General features: G+C 42.7%; 1 protein-coding gene across 3 annotated transcripts in view; it reads left to right on the top strand.

The window, feature by feature from the left end:
- Positions 1-23,416, top strand: part of LOC121280822 (TBC1 domain family member 9B-like) — a 67,904-nt gene that overhangs the window by 37,186 nt on the left and 7,302 nt on the right. For 2 of the 3 annotated variants that reach the window (XM_041193087.1, XM_041193089.1), the window contains 7 exons: positions 2,091-2,159; positions 7,020-7,260; positions 10,020-10,085; positions 10,862-10,939; positions 13,764-13,814; positions 16,990-17,067; positions 22,740-22,843. In XM_041193087.1, coding sequence (XP_041049021.1) covers positions 2,091-2,159; positions 7,020-7,260; positions 10,020-10,085; positions 10,862-10,939; positions 13,764-13,814; positions 16,990-17,067; positions 22,740-22,843 — 687 coding nt within the window. The remainder of the gene's footprint in view (positions 1-2,090; positions 2,160-7,019; positions 7,261-10,019; positions 10,086-10,861; positions 10,940-13,763; positions 13,815-16,989; positions 17,068-22,739; positions 22,844-23,416) is intronic. The other variant, XM_041193088.1, reaches the window with a different exon arrangement.

The following is a 23,416-nucleotide window of genomic DNA, read 5'->3' as shown; positions in this document are numbered from 1 at the left end:
AGACAGACCAGTGTCAAACTTGGGGAGATTGCTAAATTCTGTGCTTGTGCACTGGAAGGTGCATTTATGGCCTGGGCTTTTTGGTGGAAGTACAAAAAGTCATTATGCCACAGATAGAGACTATTCGACCCATCCAGTCCATGTCAATCCCCTGCAGAGCAATCCAGTCAGTACCATCCCACTGCTGCATCCCCGTAGTCTTGCATGTTTATTTCCCTCAAGTGCCCATCCAATTTCATTTAGAAATCATTGAGCATCTACACTTACACCACCCTTGTAGGCAGCAAGTTCCAGTTCATCACCACTCACTGTGCAAATAAAAAGTTCTTCCTCACATTCCCCATGCATCTCTTGCCCAAAACCCTAATTTCTCTATTTTCTGATCCTTATACATAAACTAATTGGAACAGCTTTTCCTTGCCTACCTTATCTAAACTTGTCAGAATCTTGCACACCTCTGTCAGATCTTGCCTCAATCTGCTTTGCTCCGAGGAAAGCAACCTCAGCTTCTCGACCCTAACCTTGTAGGTAAATTCCTTGCCTCTGGGAATCATTCTGGTAAATCTCTTCTGCAATCTCTTGAGGATCCTCACATCCTTCCTAAAGTCAGGTGGCCAAAACTGGATAGTCTAGTTGTGACCTAACCAGAGCTTTATAAAGATTCAGCTCAACCTCCCTGCTTTTGTACTCCATATCTCTGTTTATGAAGTCCAAGATCCCATATGCTTTGCTAACTACCCTCAATACATCCTGCCATCTTCAAAGAGGAACGCACATGAACCCCCAGGTCTCTGTCCTTGTACACTTTTTAGAACAGTGCCATTATTTAGGGATTGCCTCTCCCTGTTGCTTCTGCCAAAACGCAATAACTCATACTTTTCTGTCACTTGTCTGCCCATTCTGCTAGCCTATCTATGTCCTGTTGCAGTCGATTGGTATCATCAGCAAATTTTGAAATTTTACCCCATACACTCTCTATTTTCATTGCTAATTTAAATTTAATTTGATGTCTTCAAAATCAGTATTGTTATCCACAGAAATAGAGCTTCACAAGTTGGTTATTAAAGCCTTAATGTAACTTCGTGCTGCTAAAAGCTACCAAGGAAGAAAGAAATAATGAACTTGCATTTTTCTAGCATCTTCCATAACCTCAGGACATCCCAAAGCACTTTACACCCAGTGAAGCTCTTTGGAAGTGGAATCACTGTTGCAAAGTAGGAAACACAATAGCCAATTTACACACAGCAAGCTCCCACAAGCAGCAATATGAAAATAACCACGTAATCTTTTTTTTAGCGATAATGGTTGAGTGATAGATATTGGCCAGGGCACAAGGGAAAACTCCCCTGTCCTTCTAAATTGTGGACCACCTGAAAGGGAGGACAGGCCTCAGTTTAATGTCTTATCCAAAAGACATTTCAGAGGAAGAAGAGTTATAAGGACTCGAAACGTTAACTCTTTTTTATCTCTCCACAGATCCTGTTGGACCTGCTGAGTTTTTCTAGCATTTTCTGTTTTTGCCTTAGTAGCTTAACTTGGATTTGATGCAGGCTAACATTTTCTGCATTGTCCTCTCGTGTCTTAATTGCAGCTTCTGTGCTATTCCAGAGAGTCAGTTAGGGAAGGATAGAAGTGGGAGACTAATCCTTACACACTTTCATTAGCTTTTATTTACAGAGTTGTTCATTACACGCATAGACCTCCTAACCCAACAACCACCGTTTCAGCCCCTTATGGTCCAACCAGAAGGTTGCCAAGTGCCCCACTGCTGTGTTTACTTATACCTTTTTTGTAAGCCCATTACCAATTAAGTGCCTTATTTGAAAGGGGCAGCACCCAATGTAACAAAAACAGGGACACAAGAGAATCCCCAGTTAATGCCCCCAGCTGCATACAATTAAACACAGTTAATGTACAATTAACATTTCATGCAGATTCTCCTCTGAGTGATATTAATGAGTTACAGCAACAACTTGCAAGAACCTGTTGATTTTGCTAGAAATCCGCATGTACCGAAGTGTGAGTTTGTTTCTCACCTTCATGGACCAATTCTTCATTTTTATTTCCCGATTGTCTCTGTTTGTTTCCAGGTGCGCGCTATTCTGACAGAAACTGCTTTCAGTATCGAGGAGCTGGAGGAACTCTACTTACTTTTCAAGGTCAGTGGTTGTGTAACTTTGATAAATCAATCACTCATCAAACTGTCAAATGAACTTTACAAACAGCTGGTTAGGCCTCAGCTGGGGCATCATGGACAATTCTGGGCACCACTCTTTTAGAAAGATGTAAAACCTTGGAGCATAGAGGGGGTTCGCCAGGATGTTAATAGGGATGAGCAATGGATGGAAAAGGAGTCGATAAGACTATTGGAATGGAGAAGGATAACAGATGAGCTAATAGTGGTCTTAGGAACATCGGAACAGGAGAAGGCCACTCAGTCCTTTCTCCCTGTTCCGCCATTCAATGAGATCAAGGCTGAGCTGTGACCAAACTCGATACACCTGTCTTGTTCCATATCCTTTAATATCTTTGGTTAATAAAAATCTACCACCTAAGCTTTAAAATTAACAGTTGATCTAGCATCAACTGCCATTTGCGGAGTTTTGTAGAGTCACAAACTTGTGTGTGTGGAAGTGTTTCCTAATTTCAATTATGAAAGTCTGTTTTTTAGACCATGGCCCTTAGTCCTATACTGCTCAGCTCAAGGGAATAGTTTATCTCTATCTACCCTCACTGTTTCCCTTTAATATCTTAAGCACCCCATTCAAATCACACCTTAATCGTCAAAATTCCGGGCAATACTGCCCTAGTCTGTGTAAGAGCAAAGCACTGTGGATGCTGAAAATCTGAAATAAAACCAGGAAATGCTGCAAATACGCAGGTCAGGCAGCAACATTGGAGAGGGAAACAGCTAACATTTCAAGTCTTGTTAACTGTGTTTCTCTCCACGTGCTCACAGACCTACTAAGTATTTCCAGCATTTTCTGTTTTTAATCCTATGTAATCTCACCTTGTAATGTAACCCTTGGAGTCCAGATATAGTTCTATGCTGCATTCCCCCCAATGCCATGATATCCTTTCAGATCCTGAGGAGACTTGCCAGAGTGGATGTAGAGAGGATGTTTCCTCTTGCAGGAGAATCTAGAACTAGAGGTCATGGTCAAGGGGTCACTCATTTGAGACAGAGATGAGGAGAATTTTTTTTCTCTGAGGGAGCTGTGTCTTTGAAACTCTTCCTCAAAAGGGAGTGGAAGTAGGCTCTTTGAATATTATTAAGGCAGAGCTAGATAGATTCCTGATTAACAAGTAGGTGAAAGGTTATCGGGGGTAGGCAGGAATGTAGGGTTGAGGTTACAATCAGATCAGCCATAATCATATTGAATGGCAGAGTAGGCTTGAAGGGCCAAGTGGCCTACTCCTGCTCCTAATTTGTGTTTGTACGTAAAGTCTAGTGCCCAGAACTGGCCACAGCACTCCAGGTGTAGTCTAACCAGAACTTTGTAGAATTGAAGCACGTCTTCTACTTCCTTGTATTCTATAACTCTAGATGTAAAGACCGGCATCCACTGGTCTTTCTGATTATTTTCTGTACCTGTTCATAACATTTTAATGCCCTGTGTACCTGGACTCCCAAGCCTCTTTGGGCCACCACTATTTCAAGGTTTTCACCATTTGGAAGGGCCCCTGTTCTATCCTTTTTCAAGTCCAAAGAAGATGACCACACATTTGCCTGAATTTGGCAAAACTGTGCCAAGTGGATTTCATCCATTTAAGTTATCAATATTTCTGTGGTTTTATACTTCTATCCACATTGCTTAACAATGCTGCCTATCTTTGTCTCATTGGCAAAGTTGGATATGTGACTTTCTATCCCAACAACTAAGTCACTCATAAATGCAGTGAATAGTGGAGGCCCCAACACAGATCCTTGCAGGATACCACTAGTCATATCCTGCCATTTAGAGTACCTGCCCTTTATCTCTAATCTCTGCCTCCTGCTGATCAACTAATTTTCTCATCCAGTTCCATTCTGGAAGCCCACATAAATAACACCTACAGACATTCCCCTGGCCACTACTTTAGTCACCTCTTCAAAAAATGTAATCGGGTTAGTCAGACCTGACCTTAATAAGTCCATACTTACTCTCTCTGATCAGCTGAAAAATCTTAAGGTGTACACTCAACCTTTCCATAATTATAGATGAGTGATTTCCTGACAACAGATGTTAGGCTAACTGATTTATAATTTCCTGTTTTCCCTCTGTCTCACCGTTCTAGAATAGCAGAGTGACATGCACAGTTTTCCAGTCTAATAGAATGGCTCCCAAGTCAAGAGAACTTTGAAAGGTTAGGGTTAGGGCATCTACAAAGTTCTCATCTACTTCCTTTAAAACTCTGCAGTGGAAACCGCCTGGTCCTGGGGATGTATCACTCCTTAGTGCCAATATTTTCTTCATGACGGTTATTTTGTTGACATTAATTTTGGTGAGTCCCTAACCCTGATTCGATATTTGTTTTTGAGATGATGCGATGGAGTAAATAGAGGGGAAAAAAAATTCTCTGATGAGTGGATTAATACCCAGAGGTCATTGATTCACAATCATTGGCAAAAGATCTAGCAGGGAGAGGAGGAGAAATCTTTTCATTCAGAGTTATTGGGATCTGGAACGTTCTACCTGAAAATGAATCTGATACTCTGATTCCATAAATAATTTTAAAAGGGAGTTGGGCAGGTAGTTGAGGATGAGGAACTTACAAGGTTATAGATAAAAAGCATGACTGCTCTTTAAAAGAGCTAGCACAGACAAGATGGGCCAAATAACCACCCTCTGTGCTCTAAGTTTTTGTGATTCTACAACAACAATAGCTTTTATTTATATCAGGCCTTTAATGTAGTAAAATTTCACAGACGCGATATAGAAAACTGAGCCATATTAGGCCAGATGGCCAAAAACTTGGTAAAGGACGTGGGTTTTAAGAAATACTATAAATGAGGAACATGAGAAAGGGGAGCAGAGAGATAAACAGATAAGAAGATGGTGGTGTGCCACCTTCTTGAACTGCTGCAGTCCATGTGGTGTAAGTACACTCATAGTGCTGTTAGGAAGGGAGTTGCAGGATTTTGATCCAGCGACAGTGAGGAAATGGCGATATATTTCCAAGTCAGGATGGTGTGTGCCGAGGAGGGGAACTTGCAAGTGGTAGTGTTCCTATGCATCTGCTGCCCTTGTCCTTTTAGGTGGTTGGGTTTGTGGGTTTGAAAGGTGCAGTCAGAGCCTTGGTGAGTTGCTGCAGTGCATCTTGTGAATGGTACACACTGATGCCACTGTTGGTGGTGGGTGGGATGCAGATCAAATGGGCTGCTTTGAGCTAGATAGTGTCAAGCTTCTTGAGTGAAAGTTCTTTCCTCTCTGAAACATGATCCCACCCTTTTTCGAGCCTGCTACTTACAGAGAATCATAGAATATTACAGTACAGGAGAACATCATTCAGCCTTTGTACCTGTGCCAGCTCTTTGAAAGAACTGTAAAATTCACACCCACAGCCCAGTTTTACCCTAAATCCTAATATTGGTCTTCAAGGACATACATGTCCAATTGCCTTTTGAAAATTCCTCTCGAATCTGATTACACCACGCCTTCAGAAATCAAGTACTAGATCTTAACAACACTCTGTATGAAAAAATTCACCTAATTTCCCCTCTAGTTCTTTTGCCAATTATTTTAATTCTGTAACCTCTGGTTACCAACCCATTTGCCAGATGAAACTGTTTCTCCTTACTTGCTCCATCAAAAGCCTCATGGTTTTGAACCCCTCTGTTAGGTCTCCCCATAACCTCTGCTCAAAGGAGAACAATCCCAGATCCCCAAATCTCTCCACAGAACGGAACTCCCCCATCCCTAGTATCAACCTAGTAAACATCCTCTAAACGCTCTACAAGACCTTGACATGCTTCCTGAGTTGTGGTGCCTAGAATTGTACACAATACTCCAGGTGAAGCCTAACTGGAGGTTTGTAAAGGCTTAGCAGATTTCCACCACCACCTTGAGGGACACTAGGGGGTGCCAGCGGCACCCACATCCCCTGAATGATTTTTTATAAAATCCTTGTTTGTGTCCATGCCTTACAATGGACATACAGAAGGGAGTCTGGTTCAGGTTGGATTGGAGTTGATACATCTGAGGTGGAAGGGAAAAAACCCTACAAATATCAGCTGTTTGTTGTATCAACTTAATTTTACATAAATAGTCATTTGGTAGTACAGAACTTGAGTATTGCTGGAAAAAGAGACAAGTTGTCGAAGCTTTTCATCTTGCGCTCATCAGGATAGCTCGCAAGGAATTACCAAACTGTACCAGATAACAACAATTTATACTGCATGAGAAAAGAGTCCTGATTGGTTGGCAAGTGGACTCTGATTGCCTCATGTTGTATTCTCCATGGCAACTCCTCCCCCAATCAGAGTTCACTTGCCAACCAATTAGCACTCTCTTCTCATGCAGTATAAATTGTTTGTCTCCCATTACATTTTGGTAATTTCTTGCAAGCTATCCTGATGAGTGCAAGACAAAGAGCTCAGATAGTATGTCTCTTTTTTTCAGCAATGTTCTTTTCATATATCTATAGATATGGAGATGGGGTTGGCGCACTTCAGAGTCTTTCCTTCACCTATATATACAATCTCCTCCAGCCCCACCAGGCTCCAAAACCTCTGCCCTCCTCCAATTATGGCCACTTGCAGATCCCCAATTTTAATCACTATTGGTGGTTGTACCTTCAACTGCCTGGGCCCTAAGCTCTGATGTTCCCTCCTTAACCCTTTACACTATCTCTGCCCCTCCAAACCTACCTCTTTGGCTAAGCTTTTAAGTTACCTGCCCTGATGTCCCTTTACATGATTTGGTGTGCATTTTATTGTTTGACAACACTCCTATGAGGCACCTTGGGATCTTTTGCTATGTTAAAGCCGCTATATAAATGAAAGCTGTTACAAGCCATGGTATTTTCTTTCCTCTCAGGCCAAGCACTTGATGAGCTGTTATTGGGGTGGGAGCAGCAGTGCAGCTGAGAGACATGACCTCAGCCAGCCATACCTGGAGCAGTATCGCATTGATTCGGAGCAGTTCAGGGAACTCTTCGTGGCTCTTTCACCATGGACTTGTGGATTGCATTCTCAGGTCCTCGCCGGGCGCATGTTCCGCCTCTTGGATCAAAACAAAGACTCGCTCATCAGCTTCAAGGAATTCGTCACTGGGCTGAGTATGGGTTCATTTTCCACTCCACTCCTGAAGGTGCCACAGGGACCTCAAGCCACTTCCCGATAACTCATCGTGTGAATGTTCTTTGTGTGCTAGCTTAGAACTAGGGGCTCACAGTCTCAGCTTAAGGAGTTGACCATTTAGGGCTGAGGTGAGAAATCTCTTTGCTCAGAGGGTTGTGAGTCTTTGGAATTCTGTACCCCGGAGAGCTGTGGATGCTCTGTTAATGAGTCAATTCAGGATAGAGATTGAGAGATTTTTGAGCACTGAGAGATCAATGAATATGAGGATAGGGTAGGGAGTGGAGTTTGAACTAGAAGCTCAGCTATGATCTTATTAAGTCGCAGGTCAGGCTTTCTGTCTGGCCTACTCCTATTTCTTATGTTCTCATGTGCTTGGTGGCGAATGTCAGGTGGCTACTTGACTATGTGAGGCAGAGGGAGACCCTGATGCAATCAACTTGTTAGGGGAGGGGTAAATGTGCATCATCTTATTTTGAGTGTCAGCTGTGGCTCGGGGGTAGCACACCCACCTTTGAATCAGAAATATGGGTTCGAGCCCCATTCCAGAGATTTGAGCTCATAATCAAGGCAATATTGGCTGAAGACCCTCATCTTTGGTATCATCCTGGTAAAACATCCTCTAGATGTGGGAGGCACATTCAAGGCTATGGGCCAAGTGCTGGTAAATGGGATTAGGTAGGTAGGTCAGGTGTTTCTCATGTGTCGGTACAGACTCGATGGGCCAAAGGGCCTCTTCTGCACTGTGATTCTGCGTGCCAATATCGAGGGAGTGCTACATGGTATCCAGGTGCGGTCTTTGAAACGAAGTGTTAAATGTCTAACCTGTGGAAATAAAAAATCCCGCAGCTCTATTTGAAGAAGAGCAGGGGAGTTCTCTCTGATGCCTTGGACGACATTTATCCCCATTCAACCAACATCTCTAAAACAAATTATTTTGGTTGGTGGCAAGGTTTCAGAGGTAGGGAGGGGCGAGGCCATGGCATTTGAAAACAAGGATGAGACTTTTAATTGAGAGGTGTTGCTGGATCTGTGAAGTTCCTGGTGAAGGGGAGACAGATAAGGATGCCAACTCCCATCTCCGTATCTACAAATACATAAAAGAAATCAATATGATGATCAGTTGATATTTATATCAGCCTGAAGCATTTTTTCCCCCTCCCTTCCACCTCTGAGATATCAGCTGAAATCCAACCTGAACTGGACTCTCCTTGCTGCCTGCCCATTGTAAGGCACTGCAGTGAGGTGAACAAGAATTAAAAAACAATAATTTGGAAATGTGGGCGTCGCTGGAAGATCAGCATTTATTGCTCACCCCCTAGTTCCTCCTCGAAGATGTCATGTTAAGCCTTTACAAGTCTTTGGTAAGGCCTCTGTTAGAGTATTGTGTACAATTTGAGATACCGCACTTATGGAAGTATATTAAAATTCAATAGAGTATCTCACGCAGAATTACAGTGCAGAAGAGGCCCTTTGGCCCATCGAGTCTGCACCGATACGTGAGAAATACCTGACCTACCTACCTAATCCCATTTACCAGCACTTGGCCCATAGCCTTGAATGTGCCTTCCACATCTAGAGGATGTTTACCAGGATGATACCAAAGATGAGGGTCTTCAGTTTATCAATTCCCATGTTATGGTTTGTGGTAGCTTGCAGTTTACAAAACTGGCTACCATGTTTCTTACATTACAACAATGACTGCACTTCAAAATTGCTTTGGGGTGTTTTGAGGCCCAAAAAGGCACTATAGAAATGCATTCTATCTAGCTTCAAATTTGCTCTTCGAATCAATAGGGTTCTTGGCTGTTGAATGTCAGGTGGCACAGATTTATTAAGCCTACAATAATTAAACAGAAGCTTATCAGTAGCAGTTGCAATAAAACCTTGCAAGCTTTAGCCGGAGAACGTAAACAATTCCAAGGTTGTTATATGGACTGACTGGGTTTAAGTATCTGCTCCAACAACTGCTTTCTATATTTTTCTCTCACCTTCTTCAAAATAGTGGCCACAGGACTTTTTTTAACATCCACCTTTTTTATTCGTTCATGGGATGTGGGTGTCATTGGCTATTTATTGCCTTGTAACCCATAAGAGTCATTCCCTGAAGATAGAAATTTGCACAATGCATATTTATTTATTATATTATGATAGAACCTTTATGTATAGTATGTATTCCTGCGCTTATAAAATGGTCATATCATCCTATTTCTGTCACAACTGTGAGGTTGTTTTAAGTTGTGACATATGTATGAGATTATAAATGTATAAATAATTTAAGAGTCAACCACATTGCTGTGGTTCTGGAGTCACATGTAGGCCAGACCACGTAAGGATGGCAGATTTCCTTCCTTAAAGGACATTAGTGAACCAGATGGATTTTTATGACAATCGGCAATGGTTTCGTGGTCATCAGTAGACTGTTAATTCCAGATTTTTATTGAATTCAAATTTCACCATCTGCTGTGGTGGGATTTGAACCTGGGTCCCCAGAGCATTACCTTTGGTGTCTGGAATACTAGTCCAGTGACAATACACCACCTGAGGCAGAAGACAGGGCCTTGGTTTAACAACTAATCCTAAAGATGGCGTACTGACAATGCAGCATTCTGTCAGTACTGCATTAGATCCTCAGTCTAATTTTTGTGCTCAAGTCTCTGGAGTTAAGTGCAACCAAGTAAAGTGTGAGTTAATGGGCAGCTGAAGGTCTGGCTTTGTGTAACTTGGTTTTATCTGCTAGGTGGAATGTACCATGGGGACCTCATAGAGAAGCTGAAGCTGTTGTACAAACTTCACCTGCCACCAGGTAAGATCAAGATCAATGAACCTCCTCATGCACTCATCTTCTGTATTCACCCTTTTTTACATTGCTTTATCCATTGCAAGGCGATATTTTTCTAGTTTTGTCGTTTCCCATCTGGAATGTACTGATTCATGGTCAGTCCCACAGGTATATGATGGACCCTAGTACATTTCCTCATTCTTATTTTTCGTATGTAACCCTGGAAAATGAATGTCAGACAGATATTTGACTGTGGAAGGCACCATGGCTGAGCCTGGTCCTGTCTGTCCCCAGCAGGAATCGTGGGATAGTGATCAGGAAAGGCAGAGCTGGGTGAAACACTTTCACTCCAAAACTCCTGAGCAAGTTACGTCGGCATCTCAGCTAAGAATGAATAGGCAAGGACTGGCGATTGAACCTGGAGCCCTCCTGATGTGGCTCAGTACTAACAGCCCACAGGCCATGACAGATTGTGAAATTGAATTTGATAATTTGGGGTGCTGGAGGGTGGAGGGGGTTGGCTACAACCAGACTGTTGTTTTAAAAACCCCACTAGTTCTATAATGGCCTTCAGGAAAAGGAGTCCGACTCCCCTACACACGCTACATGGTCGCCCCCTGGTGTCCTCAGGGCAAGTGGAGAAGAAACTTTCAAAGTTCTTCACATGGCATGGTCAATTTCTATATCGTTTTTATTTTTAAATCCCAGGACCTAAGTTTGCTGCCTGGGATGGTTGTCTCCAGTGTACGGTCAGTATCCCAATTTGCAACCCAGTTTCACTGCCCCTGTTTCTTTTATAGCTCTTTGGCCAGAGGAGGAGTCGGCACTAGAAGCTGCTCAGTATTTCACCGAAGATCCTTTAGCTGATGTGTCTCATGGTAAGTGTTAAAGTCCTTTCTTCATTACACTTTTCAGTAATTCTACCTGCATTCCCCAAGAGATTAACTAACTGGCAATTTGCACATGCAACTGGTTAGCATCATAGAATCACACAGCGCAGAAGGATGCCACAAAGTGTGCCTTTGCCGGCTGTATGAACGAGCTGTCCAATTTAGCCCCACGTCCCCAACTTCTTCCCCATAGCCCTGCAAGTTGGTCCTCTTCAAATACATGTCCAGTTGCCTTTTTAAAAGTTCCTCTGAACCTGATTCTACCACCCCTTTCAGGTGGTGCAACCCTCTGTGTGGAAAATGTCTTGGGCTACATTGTGTCCAAAGGTGGATATTCCAGTAACAGTGTAAGAATGTTTGTAACTGTTTAGAAAAACACCTCCCACAAGAACAGACTGGTGACCGCAGGTTCTGCTTAGGGTTTAGTCTGATGCATTGTATATGAAATTCTCATATGACATCCACTTTAACAGTGGTAAGATTCCAATAACAAACACAGATTCTGTGCTTTAATTACAAACATACAAATTAGGAGCAGGAATAGGCCCCTCGGCCCCTCAAGCCTGCTCCATCATTCAATAAGATCATGGCTGATCTGAATGTAACCTCAACCCCACATTCCTGCCTACCCCTCACAACCTTTTCACCCCCTTGTTAATCAAGGATCTATCTAGCTCTGCCTTAAAATATTCAAAGACGCTGCTTCCACTGCCTTTTGAGGAATAGAATTCCAAAGATTCTCAACCCTGTGAGAGAAAAATTCTCCTCATTTGTCTTAAATGGGCGACCCCTTATTTTTAAACAGTGACCCCTAGCTCTAGATTCTCCCACAAGAGGAAACATCCTCTCCACATCCACCCTGTCAAGACCCCTCAGGATCTTAAAAATTTCAATTAAGTTGCCTCTCACTCTTCTAAATTCCAGTTGTGCCTGAGCTGTAGTTACAAGTCTAAGTGGTAGAACCACTGGGACAGGAGGAGTCCATTCACCTAGCTTATTCCACCATTCAGTCAGATCATGGCTGATCTGTTCTTCAACTCCATTTTCCCAGCTTCATTACATATCCTTTATCTGGGAAAGATCCAGCAATCTCAGTCTTGAAAATTCCAATTAACTTCCACTATCTACAGCCTATTGGGGGAGAGATTCCAGATTTCCACTACCCTTGGTGTGAAAACGTGCTCCTGAATAGCCCAACAGTGCCTCCTTGTTCTGAGTTTCCTCACCAGAGGAAATAGTTTCTTTCTCTCTCTACCTTGTTGAATCCCATTATCATTTTAATGATCTTGATCAGATCACCTGCAACCATCTGAACTCAAGGGAATACAAGCTAATTTTACGCAACCTGTCCACACAATTTAACCCTTTAATGATGAATAAACACTTCCTATATTACTTCTCCAGTCGCATTATAAGACCTTGGCTTCAGCACTGTATTTCCAATAACTTTGAGCTACTGAAGCATTCTGAACTTGGTAGTAACGCTAAACTGAAGGGAGTTACTTTGGGGGGTTCGGAGGAAGCAGTGAGTTACAAGACTGAAGAGCAAGTTGGAGAGATATCTTAATATTGGGTTCCTCTGAACTAATTTCTGTTCAGTAGTTTCATCTGTGGTGATGATTTTGTTGAAGGAAATATTTGAAAGTTATGGGAGAGTGAAGAACTTGAATTTCCATTCAGCATTTTTCTTTTTTAAAAAAAAACAAAGATAAGCATGTATAGGAAATGTATTGTCTTATCCATGAGGCTTTTTTTTAATGCATTTGGGGCTCAATCGAAGAATTTGAATCGTAGAATCTTGCAGCAGAGAAGGTGGCCATTCAGCCCATCACCCCTGTGCGGGTGCTTTGAATGAGCAATTCAATTGGTGTCACTCCCCAGCTAGCTCCTCACTACAGTGCTGTTGTCATTTCGCTTTTGATTTTCCAGTACTTGCACATGAAAGTGTCATTCAGATTCTCAGACTGAACTTTGGTCCTTTGTGAAGGACTAATTATAATGGAATGATGAGTCCAGTTGTGATTCAGACAGTGGAAAGCAGTGACGATATATTTACTCCAGTATCTCATGAGAGTTATACTTCAGCTGCATGTTTTCTTAATGGTCTGGATTTTGTAGTGGGAATAATAGTGAGGCTATTGCCGCTCACTGTTATTGAAGAGTAAAACAGACAGAAAGTTCCAGTGACTGCACATATGCAGATAAACATGGGAATCAAGATGTTGTCTGTTTCTCTTAATAGTACCTCGCCGAGAGACTCGACACTGAAACGTGTGAAAGTGCATGAAATTGCCATCCTTACGAAATAGATAGCCACTAAACTCCCCAGGGAAAGCTAGGCTCATCTATTCCAGTTAAGTTTTAATGGCATAATTAGTCTTAATCATTGCCAAACAAACACTCTGCCCCTGAAAATTAATTTCTAAAATTGAGGAGACTCATTCCTTCAGATCTTAATTATTGTTGGAGATTTTGAAGACACATTAAAAAAGCCAGGACTGCTGGAAACCTGAACCTAAAACACCAAATGCACAACGGGTCTGCCAGAGGAAAGGCAGGTTCACATTCTGAAATGTGTTCTGTGGAAGGGTCGAGACCTCAAAAGAATAACTGTGTTCCAGTTGTTTCTGTTGTCTGTGCTATTGCGAATGATGTGTGGGAATGCGGTGGCTGTTTATTGAAGAGTGCTGCAATCATTAGACGGTTTTAAGATTCTTAACTCCACCCTGCTGTATCGGTTGAGCTTATAAGTGCCTGTCGCTTTGTCTCCACTGGCTCACCTCTAGTCTCTTTTCCTCTTTTCACAATATAGCAACATACCTCTTGTCAGACATGGATTTCCTCCTCAGCTATGGGGCTTCAGGTTTGTGAATAGAAGAATCTTGCTTCTTTTCTGCGTTTTTATTTATTTTCCAATCTCCCAACTTTTTTACCCCTGCCAATTTGTAGATCTTGTTTTCAGTTGAAATGTTCTGTTGGGGGGTTTGCTTTGCTTGCTGGGGTATGAAAGCTTGCAGACTTTTAATTCATTAACAAGCCTTTGTTAAAATACTCGCATTTATACAGTGCCTTTCACATCCCAGGATGACCCATAATGCTTCACAACCAATGATGACTAGTCACCGTTGTAATCCAGGCAAATATGGCAGCCATTTTTTACACCACAAGTTGCTACAGACAGCATTGAGAGAAAGGACCAGCTAAATCTGCTTTGGCTGTGTTAGTCAAGAGAGAAATATTGCCAATAGCTGTGGAGAACCAAAGGGATTTGGATGTTCATGTACACAGATCACTAACAGCTAGTGGACTGATACAAAAGAAATCCAGAAAGGCTAATGGAATGTTCACCTTTACTTCACTGGGGCCAGAATATAAAATTGAGGAAGTGATGCTTCAGTTGTACAAGAGCCTTGATCAGCCACCATCTGGAGTCCTTTGGACACTGCGCCTCAGGAATGCTACATTGACCTTGGAGGGGTCACCCACATGAAGCCAGGGGTTAAAGGGTTAAATTATACACTTAGGTTGTGCTGTAAAATTGTAAATCATGCCTGCTCAAGTACAAGAGCCTTAAAGGCCAAGAGAGAGGCAGAGAGATTTAGGGAAAGAGTTCCAGAGCTTGGGGTCTAGATGGCTGAAGGCACGGTTACTGATAGTGGATCAAAGAGATGGGGTTGCGCAAGAGGCCAGAATTGGAGGAATGCAGAGAACTCAGTGTTGTATGGTTGGAATAGGTTAGAGAGAGGGTGAGACCATGGAGAGATTTGTACACGAGTATAATTTAACTGATTTAAGTCAGCGGGTGATTGTGTTTGGGAATTGATGCAGGGATGTAGACAGAGCTAAGACAGTGAAAATGGAGTGGAGGTTGCAATCTAAAGATGCAAACAGAAGATACTGGATACACCAGCCCAAAGTGCTCAGCATTCAATGACCCAGAGTTGAGCTTCTGATCCCATGTGCATTCTATCACTAAGGCAGCCTATATCGATGTAAGTTATAGAATGTTACACCACAGTAGGGAATGGGCCATTCAGCCCATCACGCCATGGTAGAGCTATCAAATTTATCCCTCTCTCCGGCTCTTTCTCTTCAAATAAATATACCCACCCTTTAGGTAGTGCATTCCAAATCATGTTTCCACATGTTGCCTCTGATTCTTTTGCCAATTAACTTAAATCTGATTCCTCTTGTTACCGGTCCTTCTGCCAGCAGAAACAGTTTCTCCTTATTTATCAAAACCCTTTTTAATTTTGAACACCTCTTTCAAATCTCTGCTTATCCTTCTTTGATCAAAGGAGAACAATTTCCCCAGTCTCTCCATGTAACTTTATTGCCTCATCCTTGATACCACTCTAGTGAATCTCTGCTGCAGCTTCTCTGAGACTTTCATATCCTTACTAAAGCATAGTCCCCAGAATGAAACACAACACTCCAGCTGGATCGTAACCAGTTATTTATACTGTATCTTCTGTCTCCACTGCTGCCTTAGTTCATCTGCTGTTGAAACCCATGTCCTTGTTACCTTCAAAATCAACTATTCCAATAATCTCTTGGCTGGCCTCCTACTTTCAGCCCTTTGTAAACTTGAGCTCATCCCAAAAGTCTGCTGCCTGTGGCTTAACTCGGATAAAGACCTGGTCATCCATCACTCCCTGTGCTCACTGACCTACATTGGCTTCTGGTCTGGCAGTGGCTCAATTTTAAAACTCTCTTGTTTTCATATCCTTCCATGGCATCGATCCTCCCCGTCTCTGTAATCTCCTCCAGCCCCACAACACTTAGGATAACTGTACTGTACCATTCAGCTGCCTGGGCCCTAAGCTCTGGAATTCCCTCCCTAAACCTCTCTCCCTCTCTATCTCTCTCTCCCTTCCTTTAAGATTCACATTAAAATCTAACTTTGGACCAAACTTTAGGTCATCTGTTCTAGTATCGCCTCATGTGGCTCAGTGTCAAATTTTCCTTGATAACATTCCTGTGAAGCAACTTGGGACATCTTACTACCTTAAGTGCTTTGTAGATGTAAATTGTTGTTATTACTGGAGGGTGACTGTACCTGGTGGGTCAGCCCATCCTCCCCATGGAGAGTCAGTGCTGTGAGGAGCAAGAGAGAATAGACAAATATTCACTCACCTTGGCAGGTCTGGGACATCTCTGGAAGCTGGACACCAATTGAGGGGGGCTGTGTCACCTGTACAAGAAAAAAACCCCTGACTCCTGACCCTGGCCTTCACAGCCCCTCTCCTGAACCAATTCCATTTGAAACACCTGGGGAATAAATCTGCCAAGGGATGATTTAAAAAAACGGAGCAAAACATTGGGCTGCTGATTCACTTTTGCCCATATTGCCCTACTTTCTCAGCTGAATTTGCACCCCACTGATTCATGTGCAATAGTAAATTTGAAACAAGACATTATTTGTCTGGGTGCATTTCAGCTTTGAAGAGATTCATTACTTCATTAAAACATAGAAAGGCACAGCACAGAAGGAGGCCATTCAGTCCATCTGCTCTTTCAAAGACCTACCCAATTAGTCCCACTTCCCCCTGCTCTTTCCCCATAACTTTGAAAATTTCAAGCAATTATTTGATTTCTTCTTGAAAATTACCATTGAAGCTGCTTCCACCACCCTTTCAGCCAGTACATTCCATGTCATAGCAACTCACTGTGTAAAAAATAAAAGTTCTCCTAATCTTTTGCCAATTATCTTAAATCTGTGTCCCCTGGTTACTGACCCACCTGTCACTCAAAAGAGTTTCTCTCGTTCTACTCTACCAAAACCCTATCATGACCTTGAAAAACTTAATCAGATTTCCCCCTGGCCATCTCTACTTTAATGAGAACAGGTCCAGCTTCTCTAGGCTTTCCATGTAACAGGAGCACTTCATTCCTGCGACCTTTCTAATAGATCCTCTCTGCAACCTCGCCGAGGCCTTGACGTGTGTCCAAAAGCATGATGCTCAGAATTGGCCGCAACGTTTCAGCTGAGACCCAAACACTGATTTTATTTTTGTTCCAATCACCATTTCTTCTAGATCTGGCTGCAGGAGGGGAGGCGAGTGGACAACAGGTGCAAGAGGATGCTGGAAACGGGAATGTAAAGCAAATGAAAGGTAACACAAGAACGGACTTACACTTATCTGACACCTTAACTGCATCCTCAGTAGAATTGCTAGCCACTCTTTTTTATTGTTTCATGGGATGTGGGTGTCACTGGCTGGGCCAGTGTTTATTGCCCATTCCTAATTGCCCTTGAGAAGGTGGTGGTGAGCTGCCTTCTTGAAACGCTGCAGTTCATGTGGTGCAGGGACACACACAGTGCTGTTAGGGAGGGAGTTCCAGGATTTTGACCCAGCGACAGTGAAGGAAAGGCGATATATTTCCAAGTCAGGAAGGTGTGTGGCTTGGAGGGAAACTTGCAGGTGGTGGTGTTCCCATGTGTCTGCTGCCCTTGTCCTTCTAAGTGGCAGAGTTCATAGATTTGAAAGGTGCTGTTGAAGGAGTCTTGGTGAGTTGCTGCTGTGCATCTTGTAGATGGCACACACTGCTGTTACTGTGCGTTAGTGGTGGAAGAATTTAAAAACTCACTTCCTCCAGTAGTTAGAACCCATGTTGAAGAACAGAGGGTCACGACAACTAGACAGGCAATGGAGATGGCTGACAATCAACAGATGGTCCATAAACCTAGACCTTTTTCCCATCACCCCCACAAACCCGAGAAGGTGAAAGTAGCAAGTAGCAGCTGGGAATACCCCGGAAACTTAGCAGCTGGGAATACCCCGGAAACTCCTCCTCAGGCCTTCGAAATCATCTCCACCCTTCCTTTCTGGCCCAAGAGAATTATTTCCCTAAGAACTTGGTGTGTTGTGTCTACCTTTAATGCCCATAACCAACAGTCAAAATTACTCTGCTTTGCCCTCTCAAATTCAGGAGATGTCTGCCCAGGTTGTCTCTTTATATTCTGAAATTTCTGCCTGTACGCATCAGGGACCAACACATAGGCACCAAGAATAGCCATTTTTACTGCATCGTAATCCGCAGAAACCTCTTCTGAAAGTGAAGCATAAACCTCATGAACTCTACCACCAACCTACTCTGTAAAAGCAATGTCCAAATTCCTTTTGGCCAGTTAATTTGCTTAGCTACCTTTTCAAACGAAATAAAAAATGCCTCTACATCCCTTTCCTCAAACTTTGGGAGGGCTTGCACAAATTTAAACATCTTCCCACTAGGCTTTAGGTTGAAGGTAAAAACAAAAAAACTGCGGATGCTGGAAATCCAAAACAAAAACAGAATTACCTGGAAAAACTCAGCAGGTCTGGCAGCATCGGTGGAGAAGAAAAGAGTTGATGTTTCAAGTCCTCATGACCCTTCGACAGAACTTGAGTTTGAGTCCAAGAAAGACTCGAACTCAAGTTCTGTCGAAGGGTCACGAGGACTCGAAACGTCAACTCTTTTCTTCTCCGCCAATGCTGCCAGACCTGCTGAGTTTTTCCAGGTAATTCTGTTTTTGTTTAAGTTGAAGGTGGTTGTTTCACCATCAGAGCCTCCCTCAGCATCTGGGGCCCTTTTTTATTTTAAAAGTCCAGCGTTTTAAGCCGGTATTCCCTTTCGTGTTCCTTCCCTCTTTCCTCCATTGCTAACTTCTCTCCCTGGAGGTCAGGTTTTCACATTTCCATTTCTCTTTGAAATGCCCTCTCTCTCTTTCCTTTTTCTTTTGCCCCAAGTTTTATTCATTTGCAATTGAATCTTAGCCAATTCAATTGACTCGTGCCCTGCAGAAAGTGGTCTCTTGTATCCCATCCAATCTCAAATGCTGCGCTACTACCTCAACTATGTCTGCTTTCCTTGCCCCTATGGGTAATTCTAACTCTAACTTATCTGCCAATTCTGTTAGCTGAGTCTTGTTTACTTTTTGTAAACTGGTCAGGGTTACATCTTCCATCTGTGGAAAAGTCTTAGCAACTTTCAATGCCATTTCAGTTTATCAATGTATAAGAAACCTAGCCTCTGCCCTTTTATCCCTTATCAATTATTATTCCACGTCTAGTCACCCGCGCTTGAAATCCCGCAAGAGCCCCCAATTTATGTTATGACCAGGATGAGAGGACTGCACGAGTTATCAAGCCCCACCACTTCGCAGGCCATACCACTAAGTTAAATGTTTAATTTTTCTCACCAATGGTTTATCTATCTAATACCCAGAAGAAAAGAGGCTCTGACCAGGCTTCTTTCAGAAAACTCAGAACAATTAATTTATTATAAAACAAAACTTCATTTAAACAGGTTCCAAGAACTGGTTGGACACACGATTGTAATCTGGAAGTGTAATTAACTAACCCTTTTAAACTTCTCCAGCGCGCACACAGGCAAACAAAAGCCAGACGGATAGTCTCTGCAGAGTCAGGCAGGTGGGGGAAAAAAATAAACTTTCTTAGAAATAAAAAGAATTAAAGTTCACAGAGGTTTGATGCTGTTGGTCTGAAGTTCCCTCGGGTGAAGACGTGCTGCTGGGCCCAGTAGATGTCGGGAAGTTCACCAACGATGCTTCAGGTGGAGGAGAATGTAGCTGGATCAATTCTTGCTGTCTCAACTAGCAAGTCCAAAATTATGCAGACAAGCTACACTCAGATGAGGATTATCTGGCTATAGGTCAAGAACCACACATAGTTCCACACAGCAGAGAGAGAGTGAGCTAGTCAGGGTAGCATTCTGTTCTCAGCCTTTCCCCAACAAGATTGAAAGCAAAACCACACATTCAAATTTAAGGTTTGCCTCTGCCATGTGATTGCTTTTTTGTCTTCCAGCTTTTCATTCATTAAAGTACTTTGCAGTTCAAAACAAGCAACTCCTTCTCAAGTACCATATAGCTCAGGTGATTCCTTGGAAGAGGTTGCTTGTTGACATTTCAAAGGTGAACGTATGACCCTTTTAAAAAAAAAATCTCTAGGGCAGCCTCCAATGTCCAAATAATGCAATGTTCTTCCATATTTTAAAAAGTAAAATGCAGTTTAAAGAGATATGATTATAACAATGCTGAGTACTCCCAGAGCAACTGCCTCCCAACAGTATAGCATTGCCACTATCCCGGGTGGGTCCGTTTTGCTGGTGGGACAGGACATAACTAGAGGTGGTGGTGGCACATAGTCATACTCACTGAATCACACCTTACAGATAATGTCAGGCTGATGCTTGACCAGTCTGTGGGACAGCTCTCCCAATTTTAGCAAGTGCCCCCGTAAGTTAGTAAGGAGGACTTTGCGGGGTCAACGGGGCTTGGTGTGCCATTGTGGTTTCCGGTGCTTAGGTCGATGCCGGGAAGTCCGTCCAGTTTCATTTCTTTTCGACATGTTGTTTGATACAACTGAGTGGCTTGCTAGGCCGTTCCAGAGGGCATTTAAGAGTCAACCACATTACTGTGGGTCTGGAGTCACCTGTAGGCCAGAACAGTTTAGGACAGACAGCAGATTTCCTTTCCTAAAGAATATTGGTGAACCAGATGGGTTTTTATAACAAATGACAATTGTTTCATGGTCACTATTACTGAGACCAGCTGCCATGGTGGGATTTGAACCTGTGAGCATTAGCCTGGGCCTCTGGATAACTAGTCCAGTGACATCACCACTATGCCACAGCCTCCCCTATTTTACGATCAATGAAATTGTCTTTGAAAAATTAGGACTTGCTCACACAGCACTGATACCAGATGAGTGAAGTAGAAAGTGTTCTTTTCCCATTGAACCCCTTCGCCATCAGAAACTCCTCATTTAGAATAAGTTCTGATTGTACCTGGCCAACATACAATAATCCATCTCAATTTTAGACCTCCAAATCTGATTGAATTTGAATTTGAAAAAGATGATGAAGAAAAAGTAATTTTCAAGTCTTCTAACCTTCCAGTCACCAGGAGTTTACCTTTGAGATGACATTCCTGCTACTGGCTTCAATAGCAACAACAATTTGCATTTATACAGCACCTTTAACATAATAGAAAATTCCAAGGCACTTCACAGGTGTGTTAAAAACCAAAACGTTACAAGCGTCACCAAAGGAGATATTAGAATAGATGATCAAAAGCTTGGTCAAAGAGGTAGGTTATAAGGAGTGTCTTAAAGGAGGAGAGAGGGTGGGAAGCAGAGGGGTTACGGGAAAGAGCTTACGATCCAGGCAGCCGAAGGCATGGTAGCCATTGGTAGAGCAATGAAATCAGAGATACTCAAGAGGCCGGAATTAGATGAGCACAGTTACCTCAGACTTAGGCTGGAGGAGTTCACAGAAATGGGGAGGTGGTGAGACCATGGAGGGAATTAAATACAAGAATGAGAATGTTGAAATTGAGGCGTTGCTGGGAGTCTCACCTGTAAGTGAGTAACCTCACTGACAGTAAGGCCAAGGCTGTTGAAAGGCACTTCAAGCTATCATCCCATCTTTCTACTCTTGCCCTCTCCTGTGTTGCCGATGAGTAGTTATGAACGGTCAGGTAGGGTCAAACCCAGATTAGTTTATGAAAGGCTTGTGCCGGAAGAGTTGTTGATGATAATGGGGAGAGCGGTAGTTGATCATTTGGATTCTGCACAGTGTGATTTGCGGTTTTGTCCTGATTTAACATGTAGTGATATGTAGGCCTGAATAGGCTTCTGGTCGGCGTGCAAGGGTGGGCCCCACTCGGCCAACGTGTAAAATGACACGTGGTGACGTCGGGTGTCGTTCTGATCTTCAGTTCGGTGGGCGCGCACCAGCCAAACTGTCAAAGGCCTGTTAAGGTCAGTTAAAAACTAATTGTCACAATCAGTGGAGCTGCCTGTCCAACCTTAAGGTTGGCAGGGGTGGCAGGCGAAGAGCCCAGGCGGCCTTTGCATTTATCATGAAACCTCATTCATGGGCGGCATGAGGTTTCATGATGGATTTATAAATCATGTAAATTTTTTAAATTAAAATTCATTGACATGCCTCAGCTCATGTGACACTGTCACATGAGGGGACATGTCTGAAATTTTTTTTTCTTTATCTAAATTTTTCATAATGAAATTAAACTCCCTGAGGCAGCTCCGTGCCTCAGGGAGATTTCTGTGCTCTTTTGCAGAAAATTCCCTCCGTAGTGTACCAATTTCAAATTCATTGGTTTGCCTGTTCATTAAGTTTGGTGCTTACCCGTTTTTCTGAGCTTGCTTAAACATGATTTTTTTTTTTTAAATGACTCTCATTTCTATTGTGCCTTTCACAACTTCGGGATGCTCCAATATGCTTTCCAACCAATGAAGTACTTTGAAATGTGATTAGTGTTGCAGTGTAGTTGCTTACAGTGGTTGTAATCTATCGCCTACATGTTAACAGACGCATATATTTTGAGATTTGCAACTTGCACGTGACCTCCATCTATGGAGTTTGGGGGGAGTGGGTGGGAGAGAGTTCATTGTAGAGCTCAGCTCACAAGTGTCATTCATCCATGACAGAGTTCCCATTGCAGAGAGTTATGTCAGCTAAATAAGGGAATTATATCACTGATTCCACTGTTTTAGTTACTGAAATGATGCTGTGACCATTCTTAATATAGAAATATAGAAATTGCCCACCTTTGGAAAGCATTTCTACAGTTTTAATATTTGGCTGGTTTGTGGGTAATACACGGAATCTGTTTTATTCTGGCAAATGTTAACTGTGGCTCAGCCACAATATAACGGAATGAGGCTAGTTCCTTGGCCTGTAGACAAACAGCTTCAATGTTCACTGTTTGAAGGGGCAGTTGTGGTCAAAGTCCATTCTAAGTAATCTTATCTCGACATAGATGAGAAGATTGGTTCCCAAGATTACAGATACCACCTGAGGATATGGGCTCGTGAGAAAGAAAACCCAAAGGAGAACATCAAAGAGTTAACCAAAATGAACCAGGTACAAGGTCCAATCCTATGGGCAAAGGAAGGAGTTATGTTTATATAGTGCCCCAAAGGGATTATTGATGCACTTGATGCAGCCAGTTAAATAACTTTGAAGTTCATTTGTTATGAAGCCGAATTTTACACACAACGATCCCTCAAATAAGAATGACTTAAAGGGAGCATTTCTGGACCTGGTCTTGGGAATGAGGTGGGCCAAGTGGATCACATGTCAGTAGGTGAAAATTTAGGGGGTAGTGATCATTGCATCGTAAGGTGTAGGTTGGTTATGGAAAAGGACAAGGAACAATCCAGAGTAAGAATAATTAACTGGGGAAAAAGCCAATTTCACTGGGGTAAGAAAGGATCTGATCCAGATAAATTGGAATCAAAGATTAGCAGGGAAAACCGTAAATGAACAATGGGCTGCCTTATAAAGAAGACAGAGTTCAAGTACAGTCAAGGTATATTCCTACGAAGGGGAAAGGTAGGGCAAACAAATTCAGAGCTTCCTGGATTACAAAAGAGATGGAGATTGAGATGAAGCGGAAAAAGCATGCTCATGACAGATATCAGGTAGATAATACAA

Source organism: Carcharodon carcharias, chromosome 8 (genome assembly GCF_017639515.1).
Source record: "Carcharodon carcharias isolate sCarCar2 chromosome 8, sCarCar2.pri, whole genome shotgun sequence".
Taxonomy (NCBI): domain Eukaryota; kingdom Metazoa; phylum Chordata; class Chondrichthyes; order Lamniformes; family Lamnidae; genus Carcharodon; species Carcharodon carcharias.
Note: the sequence above shows the minus strand (reverse complement) of the source record. Positions and strands in the feature narration are given on the sequence as shown.